The sequence below is a fragment of the Falco punctatus genome (genome assembly GCF_963210335.1).
Source record: "Falco punctatus genome assembly, chromosome: 13".
Classification (NCBI taxonomy): Eukaryota; Metazoa; Chordata; class Aves; order Falconiformes; family Falconidae; genus Falco; species Falco punctatus.
Genome location: NC_137593.1, coordinates 27,214,211 through 27,233,044, shown reverse-complemented (window position 1 = coordinate 27,233,044; position 18,834 = coordinate 27,214,211). Strand labels below are relative to the sequence as shown.

The 18,834-nt window shown below is 48.8% G+C and overlaps 3 protein-coding genes across 11 annotated transcripts in view; 1 reads left to right on the top strand and 2 right to left on the bottom strand.

Moving 5' to 3' along the window:
• The window catches only part of ARMC8 (armadillo repeat containing 8), an 85,814-nt gene extending 83,097 nt beyond the window's left edge, over positions 1 to 2,717 (bottom strand). For 2 of the 7 annotated variants that reach the window (XM_080409766.1, XM_080409762.1), the window contains exon 1: positions 2,091 to 2,713. In XM_080409766.1, the coding sequence (XP_080265892.1) occupies positions 2,091 to 2,135 (45 nt within the window). In that variant the 5' untranslated portion in view covers positions 2,136 to 2,713. Of the gene's footprint in view, positions 1 to 2,090 lie in introns of all 7 variants that reach the window. The other 5 variants (XM_080409760.1, XM_080409764.1, XM_080409765.1 and 2 more) reach the window with 4 other exon arrangements.
• Positions 2,718 to 3,749: 1,032 nt separating this feature from the next.
• On the bottom strand, positions 3,750 to 13,029 carry DBR1 (debranching RNA lariats 1). The gene is made up of 8 exons (XM_080409804.1): positions 12,787 to 13,029; positions 12,571 to 12,695; positions 12,385 to 12,465; positions 10,926 to 11,011; positions 9,508 to 9,732; positions 8,557 to 8,637; positions 6,840 to 6,985; positions 3,750 to 6,294 (listed from the first exon to the last, which is right to left on the bottom strand). The coding sequence occupies exons 1-8, from the start codon at positions 12,981 to 12,983 to the stop codon at positions 5,616 to 5,618; spliced, it is 1,620 nt and encodes a 539-aa protein (XP_080265930.1). The 5' UTR covers positions 12,984 to 13,029; the 3' UTR covers positions 3,750 to 5,615.
• Positions 13,030 to 16,198: 3,169 nt separating this feature from the next.
• Positions 16,199 to 18,834, top strand: part of PPP2R3A (protein phosphatase 2 regulatory subunit B''alpha) — a 65,484-nt gene continuing 62,848 nt past the window's right edge. For 2 of the 3 annotated variants that reach the window (XM_080409732.1, XM_080409733.1), the window contains exon 1: positions 16,199 to 16,391. The gene's annotated coding sequence lies outside the window, so the exon portion shown is untranslated. The remainder of the gene's footprint in view (positions 16,392 to 18,834) is intronic. The other variant, XM_080409731.1, reaches the window with a different exon arrangement.

Below are 18,834 nucleotides of genomic sequence, written 5' to 3'. Positions count from 1 at the left end.
CAGCAAAACCACAGAATCATATTTAGATGTGCAGTATGTTACTGCTGGACAACATCCACGCAAACTATTAACCCTGTTCAAGTGTGATTTAAAAGAGATGATGTATTTAATGTAGATAACATGTTATGAGTCAAAGTGAGTTAACAGAGTGATGTTTATGAACAGGGCACACAAAAGGGGTCTACTTCAGTTGTTGGCACTGCCTTAAATTCCAGTTTTATTATGTTTAATTACTATATAGAAAAAGCACGAATTCCCGAAATAAGTAGTTTATAACAGCAGTTAGTGTTACTGAAGAAGCATACCCAAAAACAAGCTCCCAAAAATAAGGAAGCTTGTATCAAGACATTTTTCTGTAGCTTTACCATAACATACCTACACATTTCAGAGATTGTACTTCTGTATACATCCCACAAAACTTCAACAGGGACAGCAATACAATATTCTCCATAACATTCCCATAGCTACTTTATAAAACAAAGTGAATTCTTTTCTCTGCAACAGGACCATGCTTGTAAGCTAAACGTTTATACCCTAATGATTTGTTATTCCCTTTGAGAAGATTCAAAGTTGAAGATGGCAAGCGTTCCAAAAAACAAGGGTGGGAAAGAGGAAGGGAATTTTCCCTCCAGGTTCTCACAAACGTGTGAAGGGTGCATTCCCATTATTTCACTTCTTTTTGCCAGCTCAACTTTTTATTAGGCTTTTCCCATTTTTTCCTTATGAGTTTTCCCTGAAAGAAGCTATAAGGGAACTGAAAACTCTTCCTTGCTTTTGTAAATACCTACTCTTGGGCTGAATATGCTCCCACTTCCCCACCCAGGTGTCAGAAGCGCCAGCAGATTCTTGCTCGTGGTAGCACATAACTCTGAGAGACAAACGATCTAGAGGCAGCAAGACTCCTTTGTCTCCAAGAATACTATTGAATTACGCCAAATAAATTCTACAGATAAACTTCCACCATGTAATGAAAAACAGTATTTTTGAGAACAGCAGAAGACTTTAATCTACCTGGCCTATTTACATGCGTAAGTCTTCTAGACTTCAGAGATCGCGATGCTTTCTGTTTCTAAAACATTCTGACTTTCACCCTATCAGCTGCTAGGTTTGCAGTATGCAGAAGAAGGGCATTCATACCCAGGCAAACAAGTTTTTCAGGTAGTCTCCAAAAATAAAGAATTTATCGACATCATCAGTTTCACAGCTCTCCTACCTAGTAAGGAACCGAAAGGTAAAAAAGGAAAAAGCCCCGGCCCTCAGCTCTCTTAAGCAGTATCCACGCTCTAGCTTTCGCATTGTTACTCCCAGCGCACGACTGATGAGCAGCAGGACTGGGCAACCAGCTCCGGCTGCTCCACTTACTCCCAGCTTTCCCCCAGGAAAGGGAACCAGTAGCAGTTGTCAGACCCCCTTCCGCCGCACCAGCCCTGCCCACAGATGCAACAAACACATCGGCCGCCTCCCTGCAGCACAAGCCAATAAGGCCGTGTCGTGAGATCGCCCAGCGCTACGACGAGAAAACCGGCGTTTGGCTACCGAGCGGCCCCGGCCCCCGCCCCCGCCGCGGGCGGACCCGCTCGGCTGCTGCGGACCCGGCGCGCGGCAGCCCCGAGCCCGCCTGCCGCGGAGCGCGAGGGCCGGCGGGGCCAGGAGCGCTCGCGGCGGGGCAGCGCCACGGCCCGGGCCGTGTCATGAGGTAAAAATACATCCAGAAGAGCCCGCGCCTCCCATAAAAACGGGGACGGGCTCCTCAGAGGAGGGGGGAACGCTGTTCTGAAGAGAAACTCCCGCTGGGAAGAAGTTGTTGCGGCGGGGAGGGGGGCGGGGGGGGGGGCAAAAGGCAGCGAGCGCCCTACCGACGCCCATGTCACCGCCGCGGCCCGCCAGGCCCGCTCCCGGCCCCGGCCCCCCCGCCAACATACAAAAGGGGCCCGGCAGGTGCCGGGAGCCCCCCCCCGCCCGGCCCCGCACAGCCCGCGGCCCGGCCCCCGCCACGGCCAAGGTCAGGCCGAGCCCAGCGGCAGGCGGGCGCCCCCCCCGGCGGCCGCGCTAAGGGGCGGCGGCGGCGGCGCAGGGGCCGCGGCACTCACCGAGAGGACGCTCATGCGGAGCGGCGCCTCCAGCACGCACGCCATCTTGGCGGACGCAGCAGCACCAGCTCCGGCGGCGGCGCCCTCACGCTCGCGCGCGCGCCGCTGCTGCCGCCGCCGGCGGGCACGGCCTCATCGCGGAGCGCAGCGCCGCCGGGCGGGGGGGGGCGGGGGCGGCCTCGCACCCAGCGAATCGGCCGACGCCGAAACGCCGCTACCTCCCGCCAGCCCGCCGCCCGCGCGCGTGCGCGTCGCCCGCCCCGCCACAGCGGCCGGAGGGGGGGAGGGCGAGAGGGGGCTCTCCCGCGCATGCGACCGCGCCGGCCGGGTGCCGCGTGCCTGCCCCGCGCGCTCCCTCTGCGGCGGGAAAAGGTGCTTCGGCGTGGGGGGGCGGGGCGCCCCAGCCCTATCGTGTCCCTCAGCTCCCCCGCGCGCCGGGCCGGGCCGGGCCGCCCGAGCCCCGGTTCCGTACGCGACGTGTGACTGCGGCCCCGCCGCACGCGCGCCCCTCGCTGCTGGTGGCCCCGGTCAGCTGCGACTGCCTCACCCGAGGGGCCGGGGGCTGCGTGCGGCTCGGCGGGACCCTCCGCCGCGACCCCCAGCTGCGTGGGGTCCTGCAGCCTCATGGCGGCAAAGGGCGGCCCGCAGGCGCTGCTGAGGGCCGGTTCCCCGGCGCTATCTTCACCCGGCCCCCAAGGAAGGTGGCGGGGCCGCCGGAGACAGCGGAACGTGGGAGCACAGTGCAACATACCTGGGGAGATGTCACAAGTTGACATCAATACCTTTAATTTTTAAAAAATACTCCCCCTATGAAAGAAAGCTAAATCTCTTTTTTTCTCCAAATAGATTAGTAACATGGGTTGAACAAAATACCTGTGGCCTGGCCTGGAATAAAACAAGTGAACGCTTTTGTCAAGTACTTTATAGGTGACAGCAAAAACATTTTTACACCAAGTGCAAGTCACATATACTGAAAAATCTGTGATAAAGGGTCTGACAGGGATACATTTTTCCGTATGTTTCTCACCAAAATTTAGGAAGTTGGAAGTTTTCAAAAAGACTCTATAAAGCTTCTTAGAGGACTGAAGACTCGGGGTCTTAGAAGCTGATTAAACTTTGTCAGCCTTCCCTCTATTTTACGTACTTTTTGGCATACTTGGTCTTTACTGGAGAAGCTTCCAAGTTCAGCGCTTCGATTGAATTCTACATGCAGCAGTGGATCTGGCTGACAGGGAAAATCTGTAATGGACGAGTGCACAGTACAGGACACTTCAAACTGTGGAGGGTGTGAACCACTGGAAGAAAAGGCACAGTAACTAGATAGATCAGGCATGATTCATACTCCAAAAAATTCTGTTACTAGTATTTACTAGTATTCAGTATTTACCGAATGGATGCCGAACTTTAAAGATAAAAACAAAACAACAAAATCAGCATTCTGTCTTGTCAAAATCTGCTTTCTAGAAAGCCAAACCGCATTTATCAGACAGGGAGGGAGGAGGGACAACACACAACAGAACAATTTGCTTTAAAATCATGAAATCAGACTGAGAAGTCTATTACATGTAACTCAGTATCTTCTACTCCGGGTCATGGAGAACGTGACAGCCAAACACCAGGCTCAGGTTTCTTGGGAGAGTTTTCAAATTCATAACACAATTTATACTTAAAATACTTTATTTCCATTATAGTCTTCAGATAATGAGAAATTAGCACTGCAGACCCAGGACCCTTAAAGACACTCAATTATCTTCAGTAATCTAGTTGACAGTTCACAGCTACTTTAGATAACCTGAGGGTTACACCGAACACTTCCAGCTTTTCATCACAGGGTTCCCTTCGGTGGCTGTTCTGACAGATGAGCAGGCACAGAGACAGTAGTATTAACAGGGCCCAACTAATCATTTCACAAACAAGATAGCATCCTCTGGAAAAAAACCCAGGATGTTAATGGCACCATCCCACCAGTATAAAGCTGTTAATCAAACTGCTGAGAGCATTACTTTTGCCATTTTCTAGCCTGTTGAATACTTACACGCATTTAGTTTTCAGAGTGAACTGCTGACAGGAGAGGAACTAAGATGAATCCCAGATTGCGGGAGTGATTTTAAACAGAAGTCTTGACCTTAAAGCGTTTCCCTGCAACATAACTCACACAACTCCATTTCACTGACTGCTCCCTGTCCAGTTCCCTCTTCCTGTCTGGATGCTTTATCCTCCGCTGTGCCTGTGCTTTAGAGGATTAAAACCATAGAGGAGCTACTTCTGCTCTCAAGGGTGGCACTGTCACAGAGTCCCACTCCATCTGGACTCCAAGAGCTCAGCACAGAACACCAGTAGAATTTGACAGGAAGACTAACGAGTCTGACATATGCTTGAAAACATTCTCATTTTCATGAATCCAGCTAGTTCTGTTATCCTCACAGCCTTTTAGGCCAAAGGAGTGTAATTTGTTTGCTAATAATTCAGGGCAAACTAGAACAATAAAAAGAGAACTTCCAGCTTCCAAGAGGGTCTCTCTTCTGGCAGCTCCTCTTCGTCCTCAGCTGAAGTTTATGAAGGTACTTTGGAAGACTCCAAATCCAGTTGTAAGAATTCAGCAAGTTACACGCTACTGAAAAGAAGTGACAGGTGAAAACTTAGGCTAATGAGAATGGCAGGCATTATTATCTCCAGAAACTTATAAACATCAACCACCATATATGAAAATACCACAGACTTAATTAGTAAGAATTGAGACAGTGATGATGTCTGCATTTAGAAAGCTTGTTCATCCTAAATACTTGCATTTTAATTTTAAGACATTGTTCTCAAGTTCTAAGAAGTGACACACAATTGAGATTTTAAGAACAGAGGTGCACTCTTCCATGGTCCCCATAAAACTGTCATGCTTCAAATTAAGAGACGATTGCCTATCAAAACTGTAATTAAAAGCCAATACACATTGTTTTGGTTATGACCACAAAGCTTTTCTACAGCATGAGCATCACCAGAAACAAAAATGTTCACTCTTCTATTGCTATTTTGTTAGCATGGGATTTCTATTTTCAAATTTAGTTCATAGAGTTATTGCATATGCTACTTTGTATTAAAAGTTCGGTATAAAACAAGACAAAAGCAATAAAATCAAATCATTCAGTCTTACAAGTCAGACAACCTCTCACTTTGACTTGAGTTACAGTCTAGAAGTTCTTCTCTTGTTAAACAAGCACGATGAATCTTGTATAGCAGTACATCTGAAGGTACACAGTATACATTAATAACCAAGAACTGAAGCAAAATCCACCGATACATGAGCATTAAACCCTTTTGACAAAGTACTTTGTTGGAAAAGTCTGCTTCTGACTTAGATGTTTAATCCAGATAATTCTTCTTCCTTGTGAGAGGTACATACAGCCTCATCAGCTTAAGAAAGTAACATGAATAAGATCAAGTAACATTAAAAGCACAAGTAGTGCATCACAGTTCTCACCACCTTCCCACAAAAAGGTAGAGAGAGAACTTAGTTATACATTGTACGAAGCATTATTCTGTTTTATCTTCATCCTCTGCAGCATAGATAGCTTGATTCCTTCTCTTAATTTTTTTAACGCCACTGTTCCCATTTTCATTACCACCAATGCGCTTTAATGATCTCTCATTCAAGCTCTTCTCTTCCACCTGCTTACTCACACTGGACTTCTCCAGTTCCTCACTTGTGGAGTCCATAGCGTCATCAGACGATACCACCATGGAATCTGGCATGATCCGGATGTCAGAAAAACTTGCAGAGAAGTCAGGAGGATGATCAGGGGAAGGATCTACAGAACATGTACTCAAGTCTTCGTCGCCACCTTCTTCATCCAGCATTATTTCGTCTGGATTAATGGATGAAAGTCCAGAATTATCTGTATTATATTCACTGGGTTCTTCTGCTGACCCAGTACTGTCCATCTCTTCTTCCTCCTCCTCCTCCTCATATTCGCCTCGTACTGAGCCCTCTTCTTTAGCTTGCTGGATCCTGTCATTGATGTCAGTGAGGCCAAACTGGGCACAAAACTCAGTGGTCTGCGGATTGATGGTATGAACTGGTTCCACATGTTTTTGGGGCTTGCTGGGATCATAACAAGCAGCTGTCAACGTGAAGTTACAAGGAATTTTGAGGTTATGATTCACCTCTTCTAACACCTCTTTGATAGCTTCTTCCGTCACGCTGTAATCCCACCTAAACAAGCATATAAAGGTTAAACAAGTGCGGCTAGTCAAAAGGTATTCCCTGTTCCCACTGCAAAGAGAAATTTTTAAAGAAGGATAATAAACTAATCTTACAACAGACACCTAATTTCTCAAATTATTTTTTTCAGGAAAGTACTTCAGTCAATACTGAGATTCCCATCTCCCCACCAATTTGTGGGGAGATTTGTGTACTATGTCAACCAACCTGATAAACATTCACCCCCCCCATAACCCCAGAACCCAGCCTGATTTCCAGTCTCACAGCATAACTAGCAAGATGATTGGTCACTGTGTATTATTTGCCCCTCAAATGGTGGTATCTAAGTTTGCAAACAAAACTAGCTGCCCATGTAGAGCACCAAAGAAGTTGTATGCACTGAAGTATAGCTCTTGCAAACACCCCCTTTGTTTTCCAAGGCATTTAGCAAGTCCTATGGGGCATTATAGGCTGCAGGACTGAGAAACACAACTCTAAGGTAAAGTTTACTTCCAGTTCAGCAAAAATCACACTTCCTACTTTTACATGCGACTTACTTTGCATGGAGGCCGTTCTTTTCAGGCATATTCCATGAGCTCTGAGTCACATTAACAAGGCTGTTGGTGGCCTTGAGGACTGCAATCCACTCAGCGTCATACTCCAGGGAGTCACCTGCATTCGGATCATGTTCTACATCTATTATCTGTTTACAAGAACACAGAAAACAGATGTGGTGAGTTATTTCTCTTGACACCAGAAACGGATTAAAAGTTTCAAGTGTTACTTTCATGGCATAGAGCTTTAATTAAGTTTCAAGTACACCAAGTTAGCGGTCTCAATGAAATGAGTCCTCTCAAGTTAGCCCTACATAGAAGTTTATAGTAATAACAGACTAAGAAAGGATAATCAACAATAGTAAAAAAGGCATTTCTGCATTTTAGCTTACAGCAGATAAAAACCAAAACACCAGCAACTTAAAAAACAGCATTTACTTAGTCTTAAATTCATGCTGACTTCTAAGTGGATACGTATCAAGAATTGATAGCAACAGTTTTTCAGCTGTATAAACATGCGTTCTTAACACAGCAATGAAAATAACATGAGATGTTTTCAACTGTTTCAACAACTGACAAATTGCAATCCCAATCACTTTGTCTTCAGTGACACTAACCCACATCAAACCATTTGGATTTACCAAACTGCACCCGTCAGGCTCTGATTTTAAATAATTCATAAAGTAATTCAACCTTTTAAGGTAGTTTTAAAGAGTTTCTTCCTCTCCCTCCTTTAAACCAAAGCTACACACCGGTGGATCACCATGCTGCTGGAGGCAGTACTACTCCAAATCAGTTTTCTACAGGGTTTTAAGTCGGGCAACCCAGTGTACCTTCGCATAGCAAAAGCCCATCCTCATACTCTCTCCCATCTTCAAAGGTAGCTACTAGGGCAAACGGATCCCACCATAATGAACCATCCTCCCCTTAAGGTGACAAATAAAAGCTACTTTAAAGTAAGACTACTAAAACACTTGACAGCATTTGAAGAGCATGCTGCCAGCAGCTCCCTCTCACAGCAAAGCATTTGAGAGTCACCCATTTGAGGGTTTACAGATGGCACCCCGGGCAGCATACATACGCCACAGACACAAACATTGTTTAGATGTTGGCAAATCAGTTTGGCACTCACACTGAGAGTTCCCACAGCCTAGACCTTCTGCTTGTCCCTTGCCCTTCCTAGCCAAGATATGCACCAAACAAAAAGAAGCAGAGCCATTCGCCTAGGAAGTCATACCAATTTCTGCTGGAATTCACAATATTTAAAGGAAATTACAGTACTCGACTTAGGCCTCAATCCTGCCTGAATCCATGAATCCAGACCTGAAAACCGAGGCCCTAGCTGACCCAAATTAAAACCCAGAAAGAAGAGCCTCAGGATGGGCTTTCTTCTTAGGTTTGACATTTGACAAAAAAACCACAAGAGGAGATTCAATTCAGGTTAAAGTAAAGCTATTCCCCCAATTAAGTCAAGTACTTGTTCTAAGGTGGAAGAAAATGGTAAGAATAAGCAAACACTGCGCCTGCACGAGAGGACACAAGGTCTGCTTATTTCAAGACAAGATTATACCAAGAACATTCCACACATGCACCATTCCTAATTTTTTCCAGTTCCTCCATTTCTAAGAGCTATTCTTCAGCTTATACATAAGCACAGCACTGAGCAGTCCAGACAAGTGAAGTACTTGAAAAGTGAAAACCAACTGCACACGGTCATGACCTGCAGAAAGTCTCTGTGCGGCAGGCACTTATCCAGAGCCAGAAACTTTGTTGCTTTCGGTAGCTCTTCTTTGGAGTTTGTCTAGGAAACAAAGGGTGTTAACAGAGTCATTAGCATTTCTATAAAATCTGACTATTCTAAACAAGTTATATAGAGAGACGTAGAAGTGTAACAAACAGATAAACTTTCTGAAATAGAAAATCAGCACACCATTATAAGAAAGCAATGGAGGGACAAAGAGAAAGACAGACTTCACTGGAAGTCTAACAGGAAGCTGGATGCAGATGACAGGAAGATAAAGCGAGAGCCACTCTTCATCCTTAACCAAGGCAGCTGAGCACACCTGGCCTTGAAGCAAAAAGACAATAACATAATCAGAAACAGACTTGTTGAGCCTAGAAAGTCTAGAGTTACATTTTTACAGCTAAATAACTCACAAATAGGAATAGCACATCACACCACTTTCAGGAATAACTCAAACCAAGAGAAGTTTCAATCTACAGGGGATGGTTTTTGGCTTTATCCAGGCCACCAGACAACTTCACCTACCAAGCCTTTCTACAAGCATCCCCTCCCAACCCCAGTCAACAACTATCTTCTTTTCAGTCACTCCTCTATCACCTTGTTTTGAATCTGTCTCCTTCCCTAATAAAGTCAGAAAAGAGGGTGCCTTTCTGTAACCTTAAATTAAGAAGTTTCAAAGTGCAATAATGTCAGCTATTTCACATTGTCTCTGAAGAAGATTAGATAGGTACACCACTGATTTATAGCATCTCATTAACTTACATAAGCTAGCAGGCTTAACACCACTTAATGTTTTGCAGCTTAAGCTGAGTTTTAATAGCTGAGCAAAAACACTAAGAAGTTGCTTTTCTGGACATGATTACCTACACTGAAATTCTAAAATGTGCTTGGGACATATACATTCTTGATTATTTTTTTCCCCTTTACCTGGTGTTGCATGAAAGCTGCAAATTTAACATGAAGATGTGCTGAGAACCAGTAGGTGGGTTTCAGATGCTGCAGAAGCTCTGAAGCAGCAGGGCTTCCTAATGTGTTGCTTTCCACTTCTTGACGAAAGAAGGATTTCATTTTAAGAAGCTGTTTCTTGTTTCCATAGTGATATATGCTCCTTGGCCAGTCATGTGACATAAATATATCAATGGGACGCTTTAACTGTCAAGCCAAAATGCAGATGGTATAAATAAAACAGAGATGATAAAGAAGTTTCAAAATTACACAGCACAAGAGGGAACATGTGTAACGTTCTACCTCACATCAGTACAGAGTCAGCTGTGACCAACACTCTGACTTTCAAAGCAAGTGAGTACACCAGTGAGCCCCATCTTCCAGGCAACCTTTGAAGTTGCCAAGGGACTCTAGTCTCCATGGGTTATATTACACTTCCTTGGGACAGTCAGCTGTGTTTATGTACACTGCCTTATAAGAGATCACACCGTCACACTAAGTGTCAGGCACTCAGAAGAAGACTCTTAAAAATTACAGCTATAGAGCAAGTGCTCTAGCCACAATTAGAGGCATCTTCTTCCTCATGAAACTTCTAAGAGCTTTGTTTAAAAGGGAAAATGTCTAAGCACGATAATTCCTCCTCAAAGCAAGCACCCCTCAGAAGTCTAATCAATGTCTGAAGCATGTCTTGGTTCAATATTCAACCTATCTCCTTCAGCTGTATCAGAACACACTTCTAGATGAAACCCAAGTCCAACCAGCAAGAAACTTACAGTGAAATGCATCAAACTGTTTACAATGACAGCAAACCTTTGGCCTATGTGCAGCATCCCTGTATCTACTGAACACTTAAGGGTGCAACTGCAACCTGGATAATCATTCACAAGATGCTTATAAATACATGTATTTATACTACAACCTCAGCAAAATGGAGTAGCCCTTGTGACAAAGCAGGGAGTAGGCAACAGCTCAAAAATAAAGCTAATCTGTCCTTTGAGTTTCTCACCCTGGAATCAACAATACTTCACCCACAGGAATTTGGGATCAACTTATTCAGCTGATTCAATTTTGATTACTTAACTTTGTACTAATCAGTTTGCATGTTAGACAAGGTAGCATCCATCTTCCTAAAGCTAACATAAAGCTGGAACTGAGGTGTATAGCTGGAGTACTTTCCATTCTGTGAATTTTATGCAATTAAAAACCCCACTCCTTCCTGTGCCTGATTCAGATCAAATATGCACTGCTACGCAAAGCATAAAATGACCTGTCCAGATAAATTGGGAGTTGTTGTAAGATCTGCTATCCAATAGCATATGTATTCAGAAAGCTTTAACATCTTACTTCCAAATTAATTAAAACTATTTACCATTGTTTAAAAAAATAGACTTCTCACTAACCTGCTTGAGTTTGAAGACTTCAATATTCCTCACGTGGTAAGCACTTCTAATTGTTTGCTGGTTGTATGGAGGACACTCAAAGTGGCCTGAAACATTGAAAAAAAAAATAGTGAGTAGTCACCTGAATCAATAGTTCCCTCTTAACACAGCTTCTTGGGGCCATATAGACACCTAGAGCAATCCCAAATAAAAGGCTGCCAATAATCAAAGGAGATACTGTATTTGCTTTGCATGAGGCTTACACCAACAGGCTCCTAACTTACGTGCAAGGCAAATACTTTGTAAAAACATGTCTACAGCTGTGATCCTTTCTTCCATTCTGTGTCTTATTGTCATAAATATAGAGAATTCCATAATTCCATTGTGGAAGCAAAAAACAGGAATTTGACTCCAATACTTAAAACTCAGAACCTGTCTGAAATAAGTAACTTTTGGCAGAAAGATTTATGTGTGTAATTCTGGAATGAAGTTTTGAATCTCTCTGGTGAGGTAACGCCCCTCCTTACTTCTCCACACCCCGTACCTCCACAGTTACGCTGCAGAGCAATGTGCAATCACATGTATAGAGAGCTGTTCACTGCATAGCCATGAAACATGTGTATCAACTAATGTCATGGCTACACATGTAAACATGCTGGCACAGCTAAAGAATATAAGGCAGACAGCAGAATGCAAAAGCTGGGCATGAACATAGTAGGAACAAGGGATGTAGTCTCCAACTTTGCCTTGGGACAAGAAATCTGAATGCCCCTACACGCTCTTAAGAATGAAGAGAAAAGTTACTTTTTTAGTAGTTAGCGTTACTGTCAAAAAAGTCTCATATTCCACATATTTGTATTCAGGCATACAAACTGTATGCTCAATAGCAACAAATTTAATTTAATTAGCATTGATAGGTATTAGACAGAATTCGGTGTTCCAGAAAACTAGTTATGTACTTTGCAGCTTGAAAGCCATCTGCAAAGCTTCTCTGAAGCAGTATGTTACTGAAGGTAATATTACTGTACAGTAGTCACAAGTAAGGGGCTGCTATTTCATGTGCTGAGGAGATCAGAAAGACTGAACTGTCTTCTGTTTGCTGACACCAGCTATCATCTGTGACACGACTTCTGTCCGCTGATGGAGGCCCTTTCAAGGAAGAAGAAGGAAGTACATACGCTGACACCGAGCGACACCAAGCCTCAGCTCAGGACAGCGTACATTTGTACAACATCACATTTATACACTGACTGATTCACACAAGGAAAACCGAAGCCTCGCACTGCAGGCTAAAAGGGCACTGCCATGGAAAAACCAGGGCTGTTCCAACAACATTCCGAAGGCGCACTGCTTCCTGCGGCTTCACCGGCAGGAGCGCCTCACCTACCGCCTCCGGGAACCCCGCGCTGAGCCCAGGGGGCTTCCAGCCGGGAGGGGCGGCAGCCAGACACTCCCGCCGCGCCCCTCTGCCCCGCCGTACCTTTCCGGTAGTCGTGAGACTTGAAGATGCCCGAGATGCCGCCGATCCTCACGCCGCGGAACCGCACCACGCCCGCGTACCCTGGGGGAGAGGGAGCGCGGCTCGTCACGGCGGGGCCGCCCAGGGCGGGGGGGGAGTGAGGAGGGGGGCGGCGGGGGGGGGGGGGGGGGGGCGCGGATACCCTACCCAGGTAGTAGATGTTGGGCGCCACCCACCCGCCGTAGGGCAGCTCCTGCAGGTGGTTGGACGCCTCGTGGTTCCCGCCGATGAACACGGTGAGGACCGGGGCCGCCTTCTCGCCGGAGTAGTACCTGCGGAAACACCACAGCGCGGTGGCGGGGCGGGCCGGGCCGGGGGCCGGGCGGGGCGGGGCCGGGCCGGGCCGGGCCGGGCGGCGCTCACCGGTAGAAGGTCTGCATGTGGCGGTACTTGGCAGGCACGGCCATGCAGCGCAGGTCCGCCTCGTTCCGCACCGCCTGGAAGTCGCCGCAGCAGAGCAGCAGGTCGGGCCGCACGTTGTGCCGCCGCTGCAGCAGCTCCAGCGTCTCGTACATCTTATCCAGGGCGCCATGGCAGCACCCCGCCACCGCCACCTTCATCGCCGCCGCTCCGCCAGCCGCGCAGGCGCCGCGCACGCCTTGCGCGTCACCGCCCGCCCGGCGCCTGCGCCGCCGCAAGCGGCGGGGCCCGCTGCGGCGCCTCTCCCTGCGGGCGGCGGCCGGGGATCGCCCGGTGCCGGACCGGCGTGGGGGTGCGCTGCGTCCCTCTCCCCAGGGGCCGTGGGGGCGGGCGCCGCTCGCTCGGGGGCGGGAGGGGTGCCACGGCGCCCCCGGGGCGCGGCGGGGCCGCCTCACGCACGGCGGAGTTGTGGGGGCTGCTGATGCCGCTGCGGGGGGCCGCAAAGGGCCGGGGGAGCCGCTGCTCAGCTCCCCGCTGCGCTGCGGAAACCTGCCAGCCTTGCGGGGAAGGAATAGCAAAAGCGCAGCTTCCTTCTCGTGGCGTGGCACGGCCCGCAAGCACAGCGGCGGGGCAGAGCGGGCAGCAGTGCAGGCCTTCGCCTGGCGCTGATGCCAACACGGGCCGCCGTGGGGCTTGCGGCGGACATGCCACCCCTGCAGCGCGTTTGTCCTGCCACTTCAGCATCAGACCAGCATATTTTTAGCATAGTCAAGCACTGGCTGCTTGTAACGTACCAACGCACAAGGACAGGAACCATCAGTGACTTCACCGGGGCAGTGGCATATGAGGCAGGGTGAGCAATCGGGCACCTCTCGCTGCCAGGCTCCCTCTGTTTAACTCATTTTGAAGGGCAGTTAATTGGGTCGTAGCGCGGTATTTGTGTGTCACATAATAAAACTGCTCCAGACTTTTTCCACAGTTTGGGGGGGGGTGGTTAACAGTCTTGGATTGAACAAAATTGCAAGAACGTAGTTAGGCATTAACTTGCTGCTACTTACTCTGTAATCATGGAACCAAGCAGACATTCCTGTTACGCTGTGGTAGCAGGCATTACATAATGGCCTCTTGATACTAAGAAAATACGAGTGTTTTCTAATATTCATAATAATAAACTTCATAGTTTCACAACGCTGGGTTACTGTGTCCCCTTTGTGGCTCTTGTCCAAGCCCAGCTGAAGTGAAGGGGAAAGTTCCTCTGGCTTTCAAACCCCACAAGTCTTTGCAGTAAAAGCACGCTCAGAAGTGGTCCCAGGTGCACTGAGCGCACTAACTTTGCTGAGATTTACCTGGGTGTAGTGTGAGAACTTGATCAGTCCAGCGCATCCCCTGGGAAGGCTTTCCAGCTTCTCTGGTGAAGAACAGCAGCCCCTCGCATTTGCCACATCTCAGACTTTCTGAAAGGGAGCAGGTCAAAGACAGCAAAAGTTCGTGAGTCTCTGGAAGATATCACCTTACCCAAGGTACACTATCTGGGGGGGCTTCCTCAGACTGCCAGCAGATGCTTTTCCTGCCTACCCAAATTCCTCCCCAGTCAGTCAAGGCAAGCTGATACTGTAACTGTAATTCCTGGGTTTGTTACCTCAGGCTCATTTCTCAGACCGCATGTGCCACTTATCCCAAGTGAACTGGTGCACAGTCAATCTTTTAAGTTATTTTTATGTTGTAGCATTTTATTTAGGATTTGTACACTATTCATTATGCACCTCAATGTCCCTAATTTAACTCTGGGTGTTCACTGAGTAAAACTGCTCTGAACTTTCCACAGCAGTCAGACCACAAAGGGCAGCAGCCGTGTCACTATTTACAGGATAAGTAGCAGCAAGTTAATGCTTAACTGTTACTGTAATTCTGTTCAGTCCTTCAAGACCATTTAAAAAAACGTGACTGAAGCACAACGCTCTTCCACCACATGACTAACACATTTGGTTATGTATTGGGCTTTGCAGTCACAGCCCCTCGCCCTGATATGCTCATGCTTCTCTTGTGTCTGGATGTCCTACAGCAGGGGACCCACACTTCTCTGAAGTGACTGAATGCACATCCTGACCTGTGCAACAGGCGACGGAGCTGTGAGGCCAAGAAGGGATGAGTCCCAAGAAACAGGCTCCTGTCAGTGGGTTGTTTGGGTGGGAGGCATTTGACCTTCTGGCTGTTGCCTGTGTGCACTGACCAGCAATATTTTTTTTCCTGAGCTAACTATGGTGATTTAGTGCCATGGAAGTAGTCCAGTTCTCCAGAGAAATAAGGAAAAATGAAAGGCATTCTAAGTGGCTGTGGATGACAGTGTTTCTTCCCTCATCCCTGAGAACAGAATGAGAGAAGCTCTTGGAGACTTTCCTATTGAGTGTTTTTAGTGCTCTTAGATGATGCTGAAAGGTTTCTAGCACATTTAAAAGACACTAAAATGGACAGCAAAAGGAAGGCATCTGTATTTGATTTTTGGGGAGGGGTGGCATGGCTGAAAAAGGAGGTACAAGGGAGAAGCTCTTGGAGACAGCATGTTTGTGAAGGAGAGGGAGATATAACAGAGGTGCAAGAGGCAGACGTGATGTGTTCCAGCAGAGGTTCCGAGATGTCCCTGTAAGCCGTGAGGCAGCACGGGGATAGCAGGTTAGTGTGCATGTGTGCAACTGAAAGACGAGGCTGCTGCAACCTAACAACACAGCAAAACTCCCTCAGAAAAAGACTCCATGAGGTTGGCCTGAGTATCAAAGGGCCTACCTGCAGCGATGTGTTGGTGTCTTTGGCCGCCTCCTCCCCCAGTATCGTGTCTACAAAAACACAGCGTGCATGCAGCAAAGCATGCTGCCAGTGCCAGGCCCTCCAGGCCTAGCGGCTGAGGCGCGGCAGCTGCCTCCCCTTCCAGGGGCACTTTGGCTCTTATCCCTCTTAATTTTTACCTTTTCTCCGAGCCGCGCATCACGCTGGTTGCTGGAGGGCACTGCTAGCGGCCTCCCGCCCAGAGAAGGCTGAAAAACTGCTGAGGCCAAGAGATGAAGCAACCGCGTTGCTCATTGAGTGACTGAGGGAAAACAAAAACCACCGTCCGGGGATGTTGCGTCCAGCTGAACCGGCGGCGAGGGACTGCGGCGCTGGGGCAAGGGGCTGAGGGGCCGGGGCGCTGGGGGACCGGGGCGCTGGGGGACCGGGGCGCTGGGGGACCGGGGGGCCGGCAGCTCCTCCCGGCGGGACGGGGGCTTTGAGGAGAGGGAGTGGCACGACGCGTGCACGCGCGCGGGGGGGAGTGTTCTTCTCCCCCTCCCTTTCCCCCCCCCCCCTCCTCCTCCTCCTCCCCCTCCTCCTCCTCCCCCTCCTCCTCCTCCCCCTCCTCCCTTTCCCCTCCCCCTCCCCCCCCAGCGCGGGCAGCGCCATTCTGCCGCCGCCCCCTCACAGCCCGGCCTCGACCTGCGCGCCCGGGGCCGCCCCCCCGCCGCGCCTCTGGGGCGGAGCCGCCCGCCGCGCGGAAGGGGCCGGCCGGGGCGGGCAGCAGAGCGCGCCCGGCGGCGGGAGCGGCGGCGCCGGCATGGGACGGGGCGCTGCCCCGGCGGGTAGGCGCGGCGCCGTGAGGGGAGGGCCTGGGGCAGCACCGGCGGGGCCGGGGCCGAGGCCGAGCGGCGGGTCCGCTTGGGGCCCGGAGGGGGGGCAGGTGCTGGCTGGGCCCCGGGGCGGGGGGTGCCGGTGCGTCCCGCCGCTGTCGCTGACAGGAGGGCGGGAGCGGCGGCTGGGGACGGCGGGGGGCGGCGGGCAGCAGCGCCTGGATGGTGTTGTGGGGCGGGGGGTTCCCCGCATCGCACGCGGGTACGTTGTGCGACCCGGTGCCGCGTGGTGCGGCGGGGCCGCGGCTGCCAGCGGCCCGGAGGGACCGCGGGGGGGACCTGCCCGCCGGGGGGGCCCGACCGGAGGGTGCGGCGGAGGGGGGGGGGGTCGCCTATGTGCTGCCCCACCCGCCCCTCCGAGCTCCTGCCCCGGCACCGGGGCGTTCGGACCTGCGGCCATCAGCAGCGCAACTCTTAACGCCTGGTCGTGAAAGTAGGATTTATTCCCCCCCCCCCCCCCCAAGTATTTCTTCATAAGGAAGGGGACAGCCTTGGTTGCGAGGCTCCGCGGTTCATGGGTAGACAAATCCGCGATGAATTTGGGGCATAAACTTGCAAAACTGAGCTTGAATAACTGGTGGTGTGATTTACTGAAGGACGTGTTCCTGCTGGAGTAATTCTCTCTGAAGGTCATCAGATTGCGCTGCTCTCAACTAATGTAAATATTTTTAAGTCCGGCACTAATTTTATTACCTCTGTTCTTCGCACTAAAGAAGGCAGCCCTGGAAGACGCGCCGTGCTGTGCCCCCATCGTCCCTATAAAGGCAGCATCGCAGCGCGGAGTTGGAACGGAGACAGGTGGTCCCCAGGCTGTTTGCTGTTGAAGCGCTGCCTGAAATGCTGGGTGCACTTTTCCTGATGGTGGTCTCATGGCTTTACCTGATGTGATCTGATGTCTGCTTCAGGAAATAATTTTTCAATGCACTTACTTAAAACGGTCATCTCGTAGTTATTTCTTGTGAGTCTCTCCAGCCTGGTAGCTCTGCTCTCACAGGTTATGTATGGGAAGTTATTTTTGTGAGATTTTTGAGGAGGTTGTCAGTACTGCTGGATTTCTGTCAGTCTTATAAAACTGCGTATTTAACGCCTGCTAGATTCTGAGAAGTTGAAGCAAGAGATAGTGGTGGGTTTGCTTTGGCTTGGTGTTTTTTTCTCAGTATTGATATATCTGGAAATGGTAACATTGTGTATCAGTAGAGGCAGATTTATATTTGACTTCATATAAAATAGAAAAATTGAAGTGCCCTGATGGCATATAGCCATTTTCCACTACCTAGACCTTTGCAAACACTGTCATGTGTCATACTATTTTATACTTAAACACTGCACCTCTGTGTAAACTCTAAGGCAGCTATGAGCAGAGTGCCTCAAGGTAAAGCTGACTGATACATGCCTGCCAAATACTGCAGCAATTCACTGGTAAAACATCTATTTCATTTCCTTCAGCTGCAACCTGTGGAGCAGGTGATGAATATTTGACTTGGGCAGTTCAGAAATCTCTGCAGTGGAGCCCTGTGGTCTAACACTCATTGCTGGTACCCCTGGAGGTGTAATGGAATTCATGGGTTTGACTTTTTTCTTTTATCTTTGGAAGGGTTTTTTGAAAGGACCTTTCTCCATCCTCCTGCAGGCTCTTTCCCCTGCCTTGAATTACACAGAAAACCCGACTTCAAATGGTAACTCTGAACTTGATATGTCTTGGTCCAGTGCAGAGGTTACTGTGCAGTCTTCCCTCACTTCCTTTGTATACATGTTTTCCAATACTGTTTTTGCTTAAATGGTTGCATGCTGTTCTCGGTAAGACTAGGCTTTCTTCTCTTGCACTGAACTGACTTTTTTTGAAGACTAAATTAGAGCTTAGATCCTGTGCTCCAATTCTGGCAGAAAATGGACAGCGAAGTAGAACCGCGGAAGGAAGGGAATTTTCTCCTTCATAATTAAGGTAGTTAAGTGCTGTCTTAAAGAACTGGTTTCTTGCGTGTTATGGGACAAGCTTATTCCACCAGGACTTCACTGTTGTATTTCCTCTGCTGCTTATGTCCCTGAACCTGATTTGCAGAATTTCTGATGTACAACTGTAAGGGGAGTTGCAGCTGAGCAGGTGATGTGCTCTGAGCATATGAAACACTCTGTAATCTCATGTACTTTGGAAAGTCAGGCCTGAAGGACCAAAAAATTGATGTATTCTCTTTGCCACAGATTCCTGCTGGGTAAAACGAGGATAATACTGGAAAATAAGGTCATGTTGAAGTGGCATGTAAATACTGTACTGATGGAGAAATTAATAATTCTGATTGCAGATTATAGTATGAATAGGCTGTGGGAAGCAATACCTGAGGTCACACACATAACAGCAAGCTTGTTAAAAAGGACTATCCATTTTAATTAATATTCA